At 39.5% G+C, this 16,073-nt stretch overlaps 1 protein-coding gene across 13 annotated transcripts in view; it reads left to right on the top strand.

The window, feature by feature from the left end:
* Positions 1–16,073, top strand: part of map3k22 (mitogen-activated protein kinase kinase kinase 22) — a 179,077-nt gene that overhangs the window by 47,952 nt on the left and 115,052 nt on the right. For 9 of the 13 annotated variants that reach the window (XR_011352488.1, XR_011352489.1, XR_011352490.1 and 6 more), the window contains 2 exons: positions 1,582–1,663; positions 10,874–10,968. Coding sequence is in view for 1 of the 13 variants with exons in the window: in XM_069922175.1 (XP_069778276.1) it covers positions 1,645–1,663; positions 10,874–10,968 (114 nt within the window). In the remaining 12 variants the exon portion in view is untranslated. Of the gene's footprint in view, positions 1–1,581; positions 1,664–10,873; positions 10,969–15,415; positions 15,446–16,073 lie in introns of those variants that run through there. The other 4 variants (XR_011352495.1, XR_011352496.1, XR_011352498.1 and 1 more) reach the window with 3 other exon arrangements.

The following is a 16,073-nucleotide window of genomic DNA, read 5'->3' on the forward strand; positions in this document are numbered from 1 at the left end:
TCTGCTCTCGCAGAAGTGAGGCTGATTCTTCATTTCACGCTGAATGTCTTGGAGCCTGGTACCAAACCCATTCATCTGATGTGTGTGTTCATGTCTATCAGCCTCCCATGCTGCCACCTCTTCCTCCTGCACATCTCTCTTCATCAGCTCCTCATGGTCTCTCTGCCTTTCCAAATGAAGACGATCCCTCTCCACATCATCATGATCCATTGACAGCAGCAGATCCTTTATCTCCATTGTAACCAGCCTTTCAAAAATCGGGCCATCTTTCACCATTCATGTTAACTGGCAATCTATTTTGTTGTGTTTTCTAAGGGTTAGGAACTCCTGGACCTCGTTATCTCTCCAGTTGCCAGACATATTGAGATCTGAATATAACTTGACTGCTGCTGAGTTCATTGCTGGTGGTTAATTTTAAAATTCCATCATTTACGTCGCATACATAAGATGTAATTGCAACGTCATTTTCCTTTCCAGTTTGGACCCAGCAACATGGCTCGCCCTTTTACACTCTCCCCACTTCACTTTTGACACTACCTCACTTGACTAGTAAAAGCTAATTCAGAAATGACCCCCCCCCCCCCCCCCACAATCCACCTTTGATGCATTTACACAGGTAGGCAAAGCGTTTGAAAGGTGGATTATACCTAGCTTGAAGCCTCTGTAAAGAGGGTAATAGACACTACCTTTGACTTTTCCTGGCACTGTTTTTATTTATTTTGTCAGATGGTTTATATAAATGTTTGCACTTTGGGTGCTGCAAGAAAACAAATTTTGTATCTTAAATATTGAATTAAAATTAATATCTTTCAAAATGTATTCATGGTGTTCACCTTTTAAAAGAAATATTTAAAAAATATATAAAACCACAAGCAAACCTATCACAATATTTCAAACTTAATACAAATACATGAGGTGTTTTATAAAAGGAAAAATAAAGTTTATAGGTTTTTCTTTCTTTGTTTTTTTATATATAAATTCCCGCCCACCCCCTCTTTCTCCCTGCAACCCTGTACAAGCAAAAAAGAGAAGAGTGACAAGAAAACCACAACAGGAGTACCTCACTTTCCGATACTTATAAACATACAAATATTCATAGAGGCCTATAACAGAAAGGGTATATTTGAGATTTATTTAAATTTTATTGCCAACAGTTTGTAAATATGGGCTCTATATTTTCACAAAATGTATGATATTTATCTCTTAAATTCTAAGTAATTTTCTCAAGTGGAATACAACTCTGAATGTCTGCATGCCATCTATCCATTCCTAAAGCAATGTCTGACTTCCAAGTTATAGCAATATATTTCCTAGCTATTGCCATGGCAATTTGAACAAATTTTTCTTATACATAATAATTTTTAATTTGGGTTTAATCCCTCTAAAATCTCCCAATAAAAATAACATTGGATCCTTACTCCAGTTATTCATTCTAATAAATTATCTAAATCAAGCCAAAAAGGTTTAATTGTGGAACACTGCCAAGTCAAATGCAAAAAAAAGTGCCAACTTAAAAGGAATATTTTGAGGAAAAATGTGTTTAGAGATTTTTACAAACCGATGATCTTGTTTGTTCACCAGGATACCTTCGTCATGCAAAGATAGCCACAAATTGACTACTTGGTAACAAGAAAGCTTGTCCTGATGTTGACAGTAATCATGGGTGAGTAAATCCTTTTGTCTGTTTCTTCCTTTAGTGTCAAGTCAGTCATTGCATTCTATTGTTCCTATTTCTTTTGTTCTTTCGAAAGCCAGATTGTGAAAATGTTAAGAGACTTTAAGTTGGTTTAGCACCTTCCAAAACCAAGGGTAGTTGCAGACACGAGGCTCGGTGGAAGAATGACCTATGAATAGAAGGAATTGATCTATGTTCTTTTCTTTGGCTTGGCTTCGCAGACGAAGATTTATTGAGGGGTAAAGTCCACGTCAGCTGCAGGCTCATTGGTGGCTGACAAGTCCGATGCGGCACGGTTGCAGCGGTTGCAAGGGGAAAATGGGTGGGTTGGGGTTGGGTGTTGGGTTTTTCCTCCTTTGCCTTTTGTCGGTGAGGTAGGCACTGCGGTCTTCTTCAAAGGAGGCTGCTGCCCGCCGAACTGTGAGGCGCCAAGATGCACGGTTGGAGGCGAGATCAGCCCACTGGCGGTGGTCAGTGTTAAGCGGGGAGCATGTGAGGTGGTGCAGTTTGGTGGGAAAGATAATGAAACTTTCTTTTCCAAAGTTGAGAAACAAAGAAACTTGAGATCAGGGTGCTGGTTGATCATTTAGCGAGCCATGTTTTGTTTTCGAGTCACCGCACCAAAGGACGACTGCCATGGCATTAGTGCCATGTTGATTCCAGGGATGAAGGCTTTGTCCTGCTAAGGATTTTCAGGAAATTCCTGCTCCTGAGAGGGTGGTGGAGACCAAATCATTAAGATGTATTTAAGTTGAAGATGGATAAATATTTGAAAGCTCGAGGAATTAGGGGTACTGGGGGCGCAAGCACAGGAGAGGAGTGGAGCCCAGCATAGCTCTGCGTGAACGTATTGAATGTCAGGGCAGGCCCAAGGCGCAAAATGGCCTATTCTTGCCTATTTGTGATCCATTTCTTTTGTAAAACAAGGCTGACTTCCTGAACTCAGAAAGCTGTACTGCCCAGAGTTCTGCTTGTGTTACACTTGGTGTAACATTTTGAGATGGTTTACAACTTCATGCATTTATTTTTCTTATTACATTTTGCTTTATTCACATCTGCTTACCACCAATTTCTAAATGACATTTTAACTCTCCTTTTCCCATCAAGTTTTACCCTGTTTCCTCCAAGGTCCAGGGTAATGGATAACAATTTTTCACTCCCAATTTGTGTCATGGCTCATTCAGCTTTTGGGCAAATTGACCTCATTCAGTGTTTAATTAATTAACTTCTGACATGGAGGCTGGAGTGTTTTCCACATTAGTCTGTTTATCCAAGAATGAATGTGAACACATCCTGTAGGATCAATGTTAGGAGCCAAAATCATTTTTGTGTCAACAGCAGAGTGGGAAGTGGGAGCCATTTCAGTAGATTGTCCCCTCCCAAAGGGATGATGGCAGGCACAGTTGTGGAAAATTCTTTGATTTATATTTATATCGCTCTGCACAATTCTTGCAGAAGTTAAAGCTGGATCTTGCATTGCATTGCTTTGAATCACAAATTCAATACATTGCATGTCACCCCACCATGGGAGAAAGATCATGACCCTTCACCTTACCTGTGCCCCTCTTGATTTATATCCCTCTATACAGTTACCACTTTTCTTTTTGCTTGCTAATTGTTTTTTTGTAGACTGCTTTTTCTTTGAATGCTTGCTGGCAAATATTAGAGTGACCGTGTTGAATCTACAGAAAATATTTAGTTAGTGATTAAACAAAAGGGACTTTTCTTTTATGTCTTGAAATATGAACTTGGATGAGTAATTCATTCAGCTGTGAACTTGACCTTAGTTTGGTGCTTGTGCAACGGAGGGATTTCCACATTGTTTTAACAATGGTATTGCAGTAGAACCCAGCATCTTAAGCCTTATCAAGACAATAGGTGCAGGAGTAGGTCATTTGGCCCTTTGAGCTTGCACTGCCATTCACTGTGTTCATGGCTGATCATCCACAATCAGCACCCTGTTCCTGCCTTCTCCCCATATCCCCTGACTCCACTATCTTTAAGAGCTCTATCTAACTCTTCTTTAAAGCATCCAGAGAATTGACCTCCACTGCCTTCTGAGGCAGAGAATTCCACAGATCCACAACTCTTTGGGTGAAAACGCTTTTCCTCAACTCCTTTCTAAATGCCCGATCCCTTATTCTTAAACTATGTCCTTTGGTTCTGGACTTCCCCCAATATCGGGATCTGTTTCCTCCCTCTAGTGTGTCCAATCCCTTAATAATCTTGTATGTTTCAATCAGATCTCCTCTCATCCTTCTAAATTCTAGTGTATACAAGCCCAGTCACTCTAATCTTTCAATATATGACAGTTCTGCCATCCTGGGAATTAACTTCATGAATTTATGCTCCCTGAATTGCAAGAATGTTCTTCCTCAAACTTGGAGAGTAAAACTGCACACAATATTCCAGGTGTCTCACCAGGGCCATGCACAACTGCAGAAGGACCTTTTTTGCTCATCCTTAGTTATGAAGGCCAACATGCCATTAGCTTTCTTCACTGCCTGCTGTACCTGCATGCTTACTTTTTCAGTGACTGATGAACAAGGACACCTAGATCTCATTGTACTTCCCCTTTTCCTAACTTGACACCATTCAGATAATAATCTGCCTTCCAGTTCTTGTCACCAAAGTGCATAACCTCCTATTTATCCACATTAAACTGCAGCTGCCCACTCACCTAAACTGTCCAAGTCACCCTGCATTTTCATAACATTCTCCTCACACTTCACACTGCCGCCCATCTTTGTGTCATCTTCAAATTTGCTAATGTTACTTTTAATTCCTTCATCTAAATCAGGGGTGTCAAACTCAAATTCACAGAGGGCCAAAATTAAAAACTTGGACTAAGTCGTGGGCCAAACTAAATATTAATTGAAAATTTTGAACAACATCTGCATGTTTTCTCTTCTTTCAACATATGTAATGTTAAACTTTTTCTTATTAAAATAAATGTTTAATAATAGTTTTGGTTAAACTCTTTCCAGAAGAAGCATTAACAAATGAGAAATAAAATATAAAATAAAGTTTGCTGTAAAGCCAGACTTCTTTTCATCTCCTCCACCTTCTGGAGCTTTTGCTTCTCATTCAGATCCTTATACCTGTCCTGGTGTTCCGTTTCATAGTGTCGTCGTATGTTATATTCTTTAATTACAGACACGCTGGCTCCACACACAAGACAAACAGGTTTGTATTTTAAAATGATGAACATATAGTCTGCCTCCCACCTGTCTTGAAAGGTTCTGTTTTCTGTCTTTCGTTTGGCCATTTTTCGTAAGGGGTTTATTACATGTGAGTTGGGCGACAGGTCGCAGATGCTAATGAATGTAAAGAGAGGAGGTGGGGGCGATTAGCGGGCTGAGGGGCCGGCGCCAACGTATTTGCAAAGCATTCTGGGATTTGTAGTATTATCTGTTCATGCGCTATACTGGTGCGGCGGCCAGCGGGCCAGCTCTAATACATATTTGATATGATCTTGCGGGCCAAATATAATTATATCACGGGCCAAATTTGGCCCGCGGGTCTAAGTTTGACATGTGTGGTCTAAATCATTAATGTATATTCTGAAAGGGACCAGTTAATCTCTACCCTTTGTTTCCAGTCTGCCAACCAATTTTCTATCCACGTCAGTATCCTACCCCCAACACCATGTGCTCTAATTTTTCCCACTATTCTCCTATGTGGGACCTTATCAAAGGCTTTTTGAAAGTACAGATACACTCCATCTACTGGCTCTCCCTTGACCATTTTCATAGTTACATTCACAAAAAATTCCAGAAGATTACCAGATTACAGTTTCATCAAGTCTAGCATGGTTTCCTTTTAGTAAATCCATGCTGACTTGGACCGATCCTGTTGCTGCTCTCCAAATGTGCCACTATTTCATCTTTTATAATTTAGTCTATTATCTTCCACACCACTGATGTCAGGATAACTGGTCAAAATTCCGTGTTTTCTCTCTCCCTCCTTTCTTAAAAAGTGGGACAACATTAGCCACCCTCCAATCCGCAGGAACTGATCCTGAATGTACAGAACATTGGAAAATGATTACCAATGCATCCACGATTTCTAGAGCTTCTTCCTTAAGGACCCTGGGATGCAGACCATCAGGCCCTGGGGATTTATCAGCTGTCCGTTCCATTGGTTTACCCAACACCATTTTCTGTCTAGTGTGAATTTCATTCAGTTTCTCCATTACCCTCGGTCCTCTGTCCACTATTACAGCTGTGTCTTTCCTAGTGAAGATAGATCCAAAGAACCTGTTCAACTCCTCTGCCCTTCCTTGTTCCACATAATAATTTCAAGGGCCCAACTTTGATCTTAACTAATTTTTTTTCTCTTCACATACCAAAAGAAGCTTCTACTCTCCTCCTTTACATTCCAGGCTAGCTCACATTCAAACCTCCTCTTTTCTCCCTGTATTGCCTTTTTAGTTATCTTAGTTGTAGCAATTTACCATTGCTACAACTTCGAAACCTAGCAGCTGGATACTTTGCCAGCTTTGCTTCTTTACCATGGGGAACGGAGGAAAAGGAATGCCCATCTTGTAAATAAATCCCATGTTGTTATTAACTGATCTCTTGACACCTTCTCCAATTGTGTCTCAACTCTCCTGATCATTCCTTGAACATGAGAACAAAAGGAAGTGGAGTAGGAATAGGCCACACAACCTTTCTAATCTGCTCTGCCACTCAGTGAGATCACTAACATAGTTTGTTGTCATTGCTTATCTGATCATGGCCAAAACTCCATTTTTCTGGCCCATAAGACTTGGCGTCCATAGAACCTCGGCCCCTCTAGTCTGTGCCGAACTATTTTTTTTGGCCTAGTCCCACTGATTTGCATCCAGCGCATAGCCCTCCATCCATGTATCTGTCCAAATTCTTTTTAAATGTTAAAATTGAGCCCTCATTTACCACTTCAGCTGGAAGCTTGTTCCATACTCGCACCACTCTCTGTGAGAAGATTTCCTTCATGTTTCCCCTAAGCTTTTTCCCTTTCACCTATATACAGATGAAAAGTCTTTCAATCTTGAATATATTTAATGACTCAACTTCCACACCACTGTTTGGGTTAAAGAATTCCAATGATTCATAGCTCTATGAGAAGAAATTCCTCTTCATCTCTATAAATGAACAATCCCTTATTCTGCAACTCTGCTCCCATTTTTTGATATACCCAGCTATAAGCATCCTTTCAGTGCTGTCTCAATCCCCCTTTATATGTTTTAATAAATGTACTGTGGCAGCCCACCATCGCGGAGTTTGAGCCAGCACATCGTGCGGCATGCACAGTAGAAAACAGCACTGTAACATGCCCCTTAACACGGCGAACTGGCACGGTTGAAAGTTGGAGCAGTATAAGACCAAGAGTTCTAAAATGGCGCTGGCCAAGCTGCCCAGCTAACAGATCAATAACAGGCTGGGGAAGAAGGGTATTCACATGCAAGAATTGTTATTCATGCAGCTGATGTCAACCATCAAAACAACAGCGGGAACACCAAATGTATAAAAGAGCCTTTCCAGCCTCATAAATCTTAGATATTAGCCTCCCACACTGCGAATGTGTGTGTGTTTCTTTGCAGCAGTCGGCTACAGTACCTCCTATTCTTTCAAACACAACCATTTCTCATTAGATGACCCCTGCATCTCAATCTGGTGAACTTTCATTGAAGAATCCCCAAAATAAACAAACCTTTCTTTAAATGAGATCAAAATTCTATGCAGCACTCCAGATGAGGTTTTACCAATACCTTACATGTTTAGAAATGCATCTTTCCTTGTATACTTGTGTGAGATCCATTTGCCTTCCTAAGTACCTGCTGTCCTATCCAGATGCAAAGGGGTTTAAAGGGACCAGGAAGAATATAAAATAAATTGATTTGTTGATGACTGACCTGGCTGGCTCTCTAGTTAGACACTGGATAATTATGGGAAAATCTCCAGATATAAAATAATCTAGGACAAGAGTGAAGGAGGCTATATCCAATATCAATATGGCAGTCAGTTTAATTGGGCAAAATCCAATATGAAGTATTTGGGGATTAAATTTAATAGTAATTTGAATGATCTACATAAGCTTAGTTATCTCCCCTTGCTATGGAAAATTGAGGAGGACATACGTAGGTGGGTAAACCTGCCCATTACATTATTGGGAAGAGTAAATTGTGTAATAATGAAGATAATGCCGAGAGTTCAAAACTATTTTCAATCCTTACCAATCTCATTACCTAATAAATTTTTCAAAATTCCTAATGAACATTTGTGTTCATTCCTTTGGTCGGGTAAGATTTCTACTATTTCCATGGATAAATTGGTAGGGTTAAAATTATTGGATTTTTAAAAATATTATTTAGCTGTTTATATTTGTGTTGTTGTTGCTCTTTTAGTGAGGTGATTCCTTCCTGGGGTATAATTGTCTTGCACATGCTAGGAGAGGAGATGGGAGAAGAATTTATTTATAAATGGAATTTTAAATTAAAAGGAAAACAAATAACCCATTTTTGAAACATGTAATTTATATTTGGGATAAAATTAAACAATTTGTGGGATTAAAAGAGGGATTATCCTCAAAGATACCTCTAACTCAAAACAGTTTAATACCCATGACTTTGGGGATTAGAATCTTAGCTACCTGGTACCAACATGGTATCAGGTGCATTGAAGAGTATTATGATCAACAGGGGAAATTTATGTATTTTGAGGGCCATAAAAATAAATATAATTTACCTAACAACACATTCTGCTGCTATCTCCAATTGTGATCCTTTTTGAGGGAAAAGTGGGGACCCCTACCAATGTGCTCTGACATGGAAATTCTAATTCAAAAGGGGAATGGAACCAAATGTATCTCCAATATATATGCTCTGATCCAAGATCAAAGCCCAAAATCTGGACAACATAGATCGAGAGAGAGAGAGATGGGAATTGGATTTGGGCATTGTAATTGATCCACAATGCTGGTCAGATATGTGTATAGATAGTATGACTACCTCAATTAATTCTAGATATAGACTGAATCATTATTTTTTACATCAATTATATCTCCCACCTCAAAAGATACCTAGCAGAAAATTCTGGTTTATTTTTGTGTTTTAGGCATAATATATGATGTTGGTACCTTTTTACATTCTATCTGATTATGCACAAAATTAAGACACTTTTGGATTGAAATGGGAGAAGTGTCAAAAATTGGGGAGGGGGGGTGCTGTGCTGAACTTCTCTCTAGAGCTGGAATTGTTTCTTCTGGGGAATTTTACAGTTATAAAAGTTAACTTCTCCAAAAGTAAATGTTAATTTATTTAAATTGTGTTGCCAAAAGCCAGGAAATGCATCGCAGTAACGTGGAAATCCGATTCTCTACTTCACATTGATTATTGGAACATGGAAGTGCAAAGTTGCATTCCCCTTGAGAAGATAACTTGTAGTCTGAGGAATAGATATAGTATGTTCGTTGAAATGTTGCCACCTTCTTTAGATTACTTCAATGCCCAAATTGTATAATTTATTTTGATATTTGTCAATTACTGTACTACTTTTTATAAATTTAATACTTTTAAAATGATGTGACTCTGAGATGTCGAACCTTGCTTTTTCCTTATTTTTGTTTCTTTATATCTCCCTCTATTCTCTGCTGTCCATCCCCTTTCGAATCTGGGGATGGGGTGCTGGGAGAAGAGGGACTCTCCTTTTTATTGTTTTTGGACCTTTATGAATGTTTTTCTATGATTTTTATATTCAATGTATTATTCTTATTATATTAACTGAGTCCTATATTCTCAAAACTTAAAATATTAAAAAAAGTACCTGCTGTTCTTGTTCCTTGCTTCGTTTAAGAGGAAATCCAGATGATTATCTGTGCCAGCATTCAATATTTTTTTTTCATTATAACATATCCTGCTGCTCTGTTCTTCCTACCAAAGTGGATAGCGTCACATTTCCCACAGTATGCTTCTTCTGTCAAAATTTGGCCGACTCACTTAACCAATTTCTTTGCAGACCCCTTGTGTCCTCGCAATTTGGTTTATTATCTTTGTAACATCAGCAAATTTGTTTCCAAGGTCCCTCAAATCAGGAATTGGATGCAAGAATGCAGCAATCCAGGTGTGGTCTCTCTGAATGTCACAACCCCCACCACCGTCTGTGGCAACTCCCATCTCTCCTGTCCTTGCATTCCTATATTGCAGTTCCCCATATTTGTTTGCCATAATTCCCACCTTTGATTGCCTCAGTTCATGCTCTCCACCATGCCTGTCCTACCCCTTATGATGATGTCTAGTGTGCCCTCTTTGTTAATCATTTGTCTTTACCTCACACTTTCCTTCCATTACTTTGCTGTCACTGCCCTTCCCACTCTGCTGATCCAACACTTTAAAAAAAACTTAATTAAGGCACTATTTATGTTTTTTTGTGCAGGTAAACATCCATTTTTTTTAAATGAAGATGACTAGGTTTTCAGCTATTTAAAAAAAGTCACCAATGCAGATTATTTAATTTCCATTTGCAGATGTCGCTAGGCATAATGTGGTTCCCATTTGCCACCTTTGGCCATTGAGCCTGTCTAAATTGCTCTGAGGATCTCCTGGTGGTTACTGTAGTCAATAAATAAGTGCAGTTTTAGTTGTTGTTTAGCAATGTGTCCAGCTATTGGGGAACAAAATTTGGATGTCGCCACTTATCATGGAGCATCTAAACAATTTCTGTTTCAGTAAAGCAGCAGGAAGGAGATTTGGGAGAAAGCATTTTTTAAAAATTAATTCAAGGGATGTGGTTTCACAGACTGAGCAAGCTTTTAAATACCCATCCCCATTTGCCCTTTGAAAAGGTGGTGGTGAGCTGCCTTCTTCAATGGCTGCAGTCCTTGAAGTATGCATATACCCATAATGCTGTTAGGAAGGAAATTCCACAATTTTGAACCAGCGAAAGGGAAGTAACAAAATCAGGATGGGGGTATGGCTTGGAGGGTAACTTCCCATGATGGTGTTCGCATGCCTTTGCTATCGTCCTTTTAATTAAATTTGGAAGGTGATGGTATAAACTGCTGCTGCTGGGCTTCAGCAGTGTTTATTTTTAAGTTGAGTACGTTCTGGTGGAAAGAATATTTTTTCTTGCAGCTTAATGGTCAAAAAGATGACCTTGACATCATATGAATTAATTCTGTTTTTTCTTGGTGGGCGCGATTGTCTGTCTCGTTTTGCAGACGAATGCGAAGCTCTGAATTCAATTATGAAGGATTTGGCTGCTCTGAGAAACTGCCAAAGGTTGCTGGATTATGACATCAGCAAGAACAAAGAGGTAAGATCTGGTTACAAGGCAAATACTTAAACTGTACAAATCTTGTTGGTATGGGCACCAAAGACAGTTCAGCTAACTCGTGCCATTTTGCTGTGGGAAAACTTATGAGCAAAGCAGTCTGCTTTGGTCTGATATGTACTGATCTTAGATTAATACTGCAGTTTGACCCCACCATCAGTTAAAATAATGGAATTGTAGAAAAGTACAGTACCGAAATTAGTTATTTTCACCCTGTTCATCCATGCCATCATCTTGAATATTTACCCTAATTCCATTTGCCCACATTAGGCCAGCAGCGGTTCTCAACCTTTTTCTTTTCACTTTAAGTAATCCCTATGCCATCAGTGTTCTGTGATTAGTAAGGGATTGCTTAAGGTGGTATGTGAGTGGGAAGGGAAGGTTGAGAATCACTGGTCTATACCCAATCATTATTGAAATATTTTGCTTGAGAAAAATTGTCATTGGCCCATTTCCTTTGGAGTTATGAAACTGTGCACATAACGAGTCAATTAGGTACGATTAAAACAATGGTATTCAACCTTTTTCTTTTCACCCACATACCACCTTAAGCAATCCTTTACTAATCACAGAGCACCTATGGAATAGGGAATACTTAAAGTGGTGTGTAAGTGGAAAGAAAAAGGTTGAGAACCACTGATCTGCACCTTTCATAACCAAATACTTATAAATGTTTCTTTGAAACTTTGTAATTGCATATGCCTCCATTACCTCCATGGCACCTTGTACCAGATATTCACCACTCTTTGTTACAAAAATTTACTCCTCAGAACTCCTTTAAATTGATATCTACTTACCTTCAACTTTTGCCCTCTGTTCTCGACACTCATGACCTGAGAATAATAAATCTATCTATCCTAACAGAGCTCTTTGTATGTTATAAGGCTTTGTAAGTCACTCCTCAGACTCCTACATTTTAGTGAAAATAAATCCAGCCCATTCAATCTCCTCTTAATATCGCAACCCTCCATTCCAGTAAGCATTCTGGTCAATCTCTCTGAATTTGGTCTGTTGCTAACCACATCCTTCTTTCCCATAGCATGGTGACGTAATACTTCCCGTGTGACCCAACCAATGTTTTATACATTGACAACATGATGTTTCAGCCCTTGTGCTCAATGTTTCAGCTTTGAAGACAAGCATACCAAATGCCTTCTTCGTTACTCTTTCCATCCCAAGGACTCTCTGTACATCAACACGCTTCAGGTGCCTTTTACTTTAGATAACCAACCAGAATTTAGAGTTTCATCTCACACTCGTCTGGAGTAAGTTCCATCTAACACCCAACTTTTCAGCTGATGTATGTCCCGCTGTAATTGTAGTCAACCTTCTTGCTATTCAGGGCTCCATCAGTTTTTGTTTCATCTGTAAACTTACAAATCAAACCACTTACTTTCTCATCTCAGTTGTTTATAAATATGAAATACAAAAAAGGTCCCAGCACCGATACCCACTTATTTGGACCAAATCAATCCTCCTCTTCTGTTTTCTGCCATTTTTGGAATCAGTTGCAGATATGTCTTGATCCCTTGTGCCTTCTGGACCATTCTACTATGTCATAACCTCATCATAAGTCTTACTATTTTAAGAGATAGGAGCAGAATTAGGCCATTCATCCCATCGAGTGTGCTCTGCCATTCAAATCATGGTTGATATATACTTCCTTTGAACCCCATTTTCTTGCCTCCTCAAGGCAATTTTAACACCTTCCATCTGAAGAAAAAATTCCGCATCTCTGCTCTAAAGGCACGTCCTTTTATTCTGAGTCTGTGCTCTTTGATCCAAGATGATCCAACGAATGGAAAAATCACCCCCTCCCCACCCCCCACATCCACTCTCTCCAGTTCTTTCAACATTCATGTTTCCAAACAAAGTCCATTTGAAACCCTGCTGGACAAGTTGCACCTCTTCATGTGCCTTTACAGGGCAAATAAAAGAAGTTGGGGATAAAGGAACCTTGAATCTTGTACTGTTTCTTTCCTGCATCCCCTTCCTCAAAAAATTTTGTTTGTGAGATAAATGAGCAGTGTTTCAAGTTAAACCTGTAGCGATGATATGGGGATAATTATCACTTCTAGCCCTTCAATGAGATACGGATTTGAGCATTGAAAATGGTTGATGCAGTTAACTCAGAACAATCAGGATCTGGAATCTAAAATGAAGAAAGTAGCAACAGGAGGTTTCTTGATAATGATCTTTAAGCGTAATATAGTTGCAGTGATAGAAGATTGCTAAGCGAATAGAAAGAGAGTAGGGAATTTCAGACAGGCAAACTGTTTCTAGAAGCCTTGCACAGACCTCTCCATTGGCACCTTGGGCTTTTGCAATCTAAAGCTTTAAACAAAGACAGTGAATCTAATGTATTAGTTTGCTGATAATCTGAAGATAACTGGGAAAGTTCATTGTGGCAAGGCCAGCCAGGGATAGTGGTGGAGACTGGTACAATAAGGACATTTAAAAGACTATTAGGCACGTGGATGAAAGCAAAATAGAGGGTGATGAAGTAGAGAAGGATTTTTTTTGAGGGTTTTGTAGGTTGGCACAACATCATGGGCTTAAAGGCTTGTCCTATGCTGTAATGTTCTGTGATAAAAAAAGTCTGCAAAGGAATCTGGCCAGGATAAGCGAGTGGGCAATACGGCACGGATCAAGAGATACATTTGATTACCATTTTGAATGGAAGAAATTTTTTGGAAATTATGTGACTGAATCACCTGAACAGAAGGAAAGTTACTTTATTTTAAACTTGGATGAAAAAGCTGGTGTTGGTATCTGTAACTGAACCGATGGGACTGGAACCTTTGCTCTTTAACATTTAATCCAATGGCCAACCACTCCATCCAAAACACACCCAGTGCTAGGACTTCTGTGTTCACCCTTCTCCCTGTTCCCACCCCTACTCCCAAACCCCTTGATATGCTGCAATATCTAAAATTATAGCATGAGACAGATGACCTTACTCCTGTGCCAAGTCTGCTTGCTTGTAATAACAACAAAAAAATTAACCCATCGATGACTGTAGGCTGATAATTTATCCTTGACTACTGTAGACAAACAAATCATATTTTTGGCGGAATAGCTTTCTCAGGCTCTAGGAGAGTTGGGACCTGTGATGGAGAAAGGAATCAGTAGTGCAAGATTCAAGGTTCCTTTATTGTCAATTTGTCTTTTTTTTTTGGTATGCCCTGTAAAGGTACACAGAGGTGCCACTCATCCAGGGAAGAAGAGAAAGAGAAGCAAAAGAGAGATCCTTAAGAGACTTCAAGTGTCTGTAGATCCCATCACCTCCTGCACCCCTGTAAACTCTGTGGACGCATGTCCTCCCATCCATTCCAGCAGTGAACTCAAGCTCCAGGCACGTCACCTTCCTCAGCCCCCAGTTCCCAATTCCCAAAGAGGAAGCTGTCTGTGCTTGATGCCTTTCAGGAGCTCTGCTCACCACCGGCATCCTCTCAAGACCCGGACCCGATACCTGGTTCCCAAGAGCCAGTCTCTTGCAGGTCACAGCCTGGTGGGAGTCTTTCAGCTGTCACTGTTGTCTCCTATCCTCTCAGTGCTTGTCAGGCTTCTCCTTCATGGCAGGGTGATGTTCTCCTGTTCTAGTGGCATGCACCTGTCCGCTGGTCCCCCAGAGTCTGCAACCCTTGTGGTCTGGGCTACTGAGACTGGTGTGGTGCCATCTCAATGTACAAATACATGGCCAACCCATTCTTAGACAGTTACCCATTATCACTGAGGAAATGCTTATTCTGCAAGAACTTTAGCAGTTCACAACCTATCACTCTTTCTCAAGGTTAGTTAGTGGTGGGTCATAAACAAAGGGCTTGCTTCTGATGTACACAAAAAAGCTGGAGAAACCCAGCAGATCACACAACATCCCTAAGATTCACTGGACCCCAGCATCTGCAGTTTTTCTTGTTTACCTCACCTTGTTAATGATGCCTTGATCTCAAAATGGATTTAAAAGTTTGTCACCTGTAAGATGCACCATTTATATATTAAAAAAAAGAAGTGAACTTCTTTTGCAGAAGGGCAAAATGAACAAGATGGGTTTCTATGAATATATAGTGGTTTCCTAGTTAATCTCATTCCACTTACCTTTTTAATTAATTTTAGATGCCTCAGCAGTCATGGTGGGATTTGAACCTGTAATGTCTATGACAATAGTTCAAACTACAGGTTGCTCTGCTGCTTTTGCAATTGTTGCAGAACTCGCCACGCCTCTTGTCAAGCTGTTGTGATGCATTCAAAAGTCTCAGAGCAATGCAGGCCTCAAGATTGACAACCCATCCTCTCTCCACAACCATCTCGTGGTATGAGAAGACCTACCCTTAGCTTCTCAACATTGATGACTTTGCCTATGATGTAGATAGTAAAAGAATGTCGATCTGGCATTAAAAGAATTGACACCAGTTTCATGCCATTACAGTGATCTTAATGATGAAACAATCACAAGAGGGTAAGGGAATCTACAAGTCAAAATACTCACTGTCCTGCTTCTTTATGAGTGCATTCCTGGGCCAATGTACTTATATGGGTACTCATTCAACAATTTGTTATTACTCTGGCTTTCAGCTGAGCTGGAAGATTTCAGTCAGTGCATTTCCTGCTGCTTTCTCGATCTAATCAATTGGAGTTTATATTCTCTTCTCATTACTTTTTGAATTTCTCAGTTAGATTTACATATCCTTCAACATTTTCAGAACTTGGGAACTCCCTTTCCTCTCCTTTTTGTGGCAGTTCACCAATCATAATGTTATTTTATGACATGTTAGAGCATTCCATTGTTATCTTTATCAGTTGATTCTGGTTAACTTCTTACCAAGGGAGTGCTCTACTTCTGAACATTATTTAACATTGGCTTTTATTTTGAAGAGATACCAAGGCCCTTTCCTATTTTCATAAATAGTTTCCTATGAAAACAAATAGTACTTTTTTAAAAAAGAAATACATACGGTATTTTTTGTTTTGTTTTAGAATACACAGATAGACATTTCCAGAGAAAAATTTAATTTCTCCAATTTCCTGTGCTCCTTTTATTTTCAATGAAAAAGAGAGAGATTTATGGATTTTACAACACAGTTAAA

This window comes from Narcine bancroftii, chromosome 2 (genome assembly GCF_036971445.1).
Source record: "Narcine bancroftii isolate sNarBan1 chromosome 2, sNarBan1.hap1, whole genome shotgun sequence".
NCBI lineage: Eukaryota > Metazoa > Chordata > Chondrichthyes > Torpediniformes > Narcinidae > Narcine > Narcine bancroftii.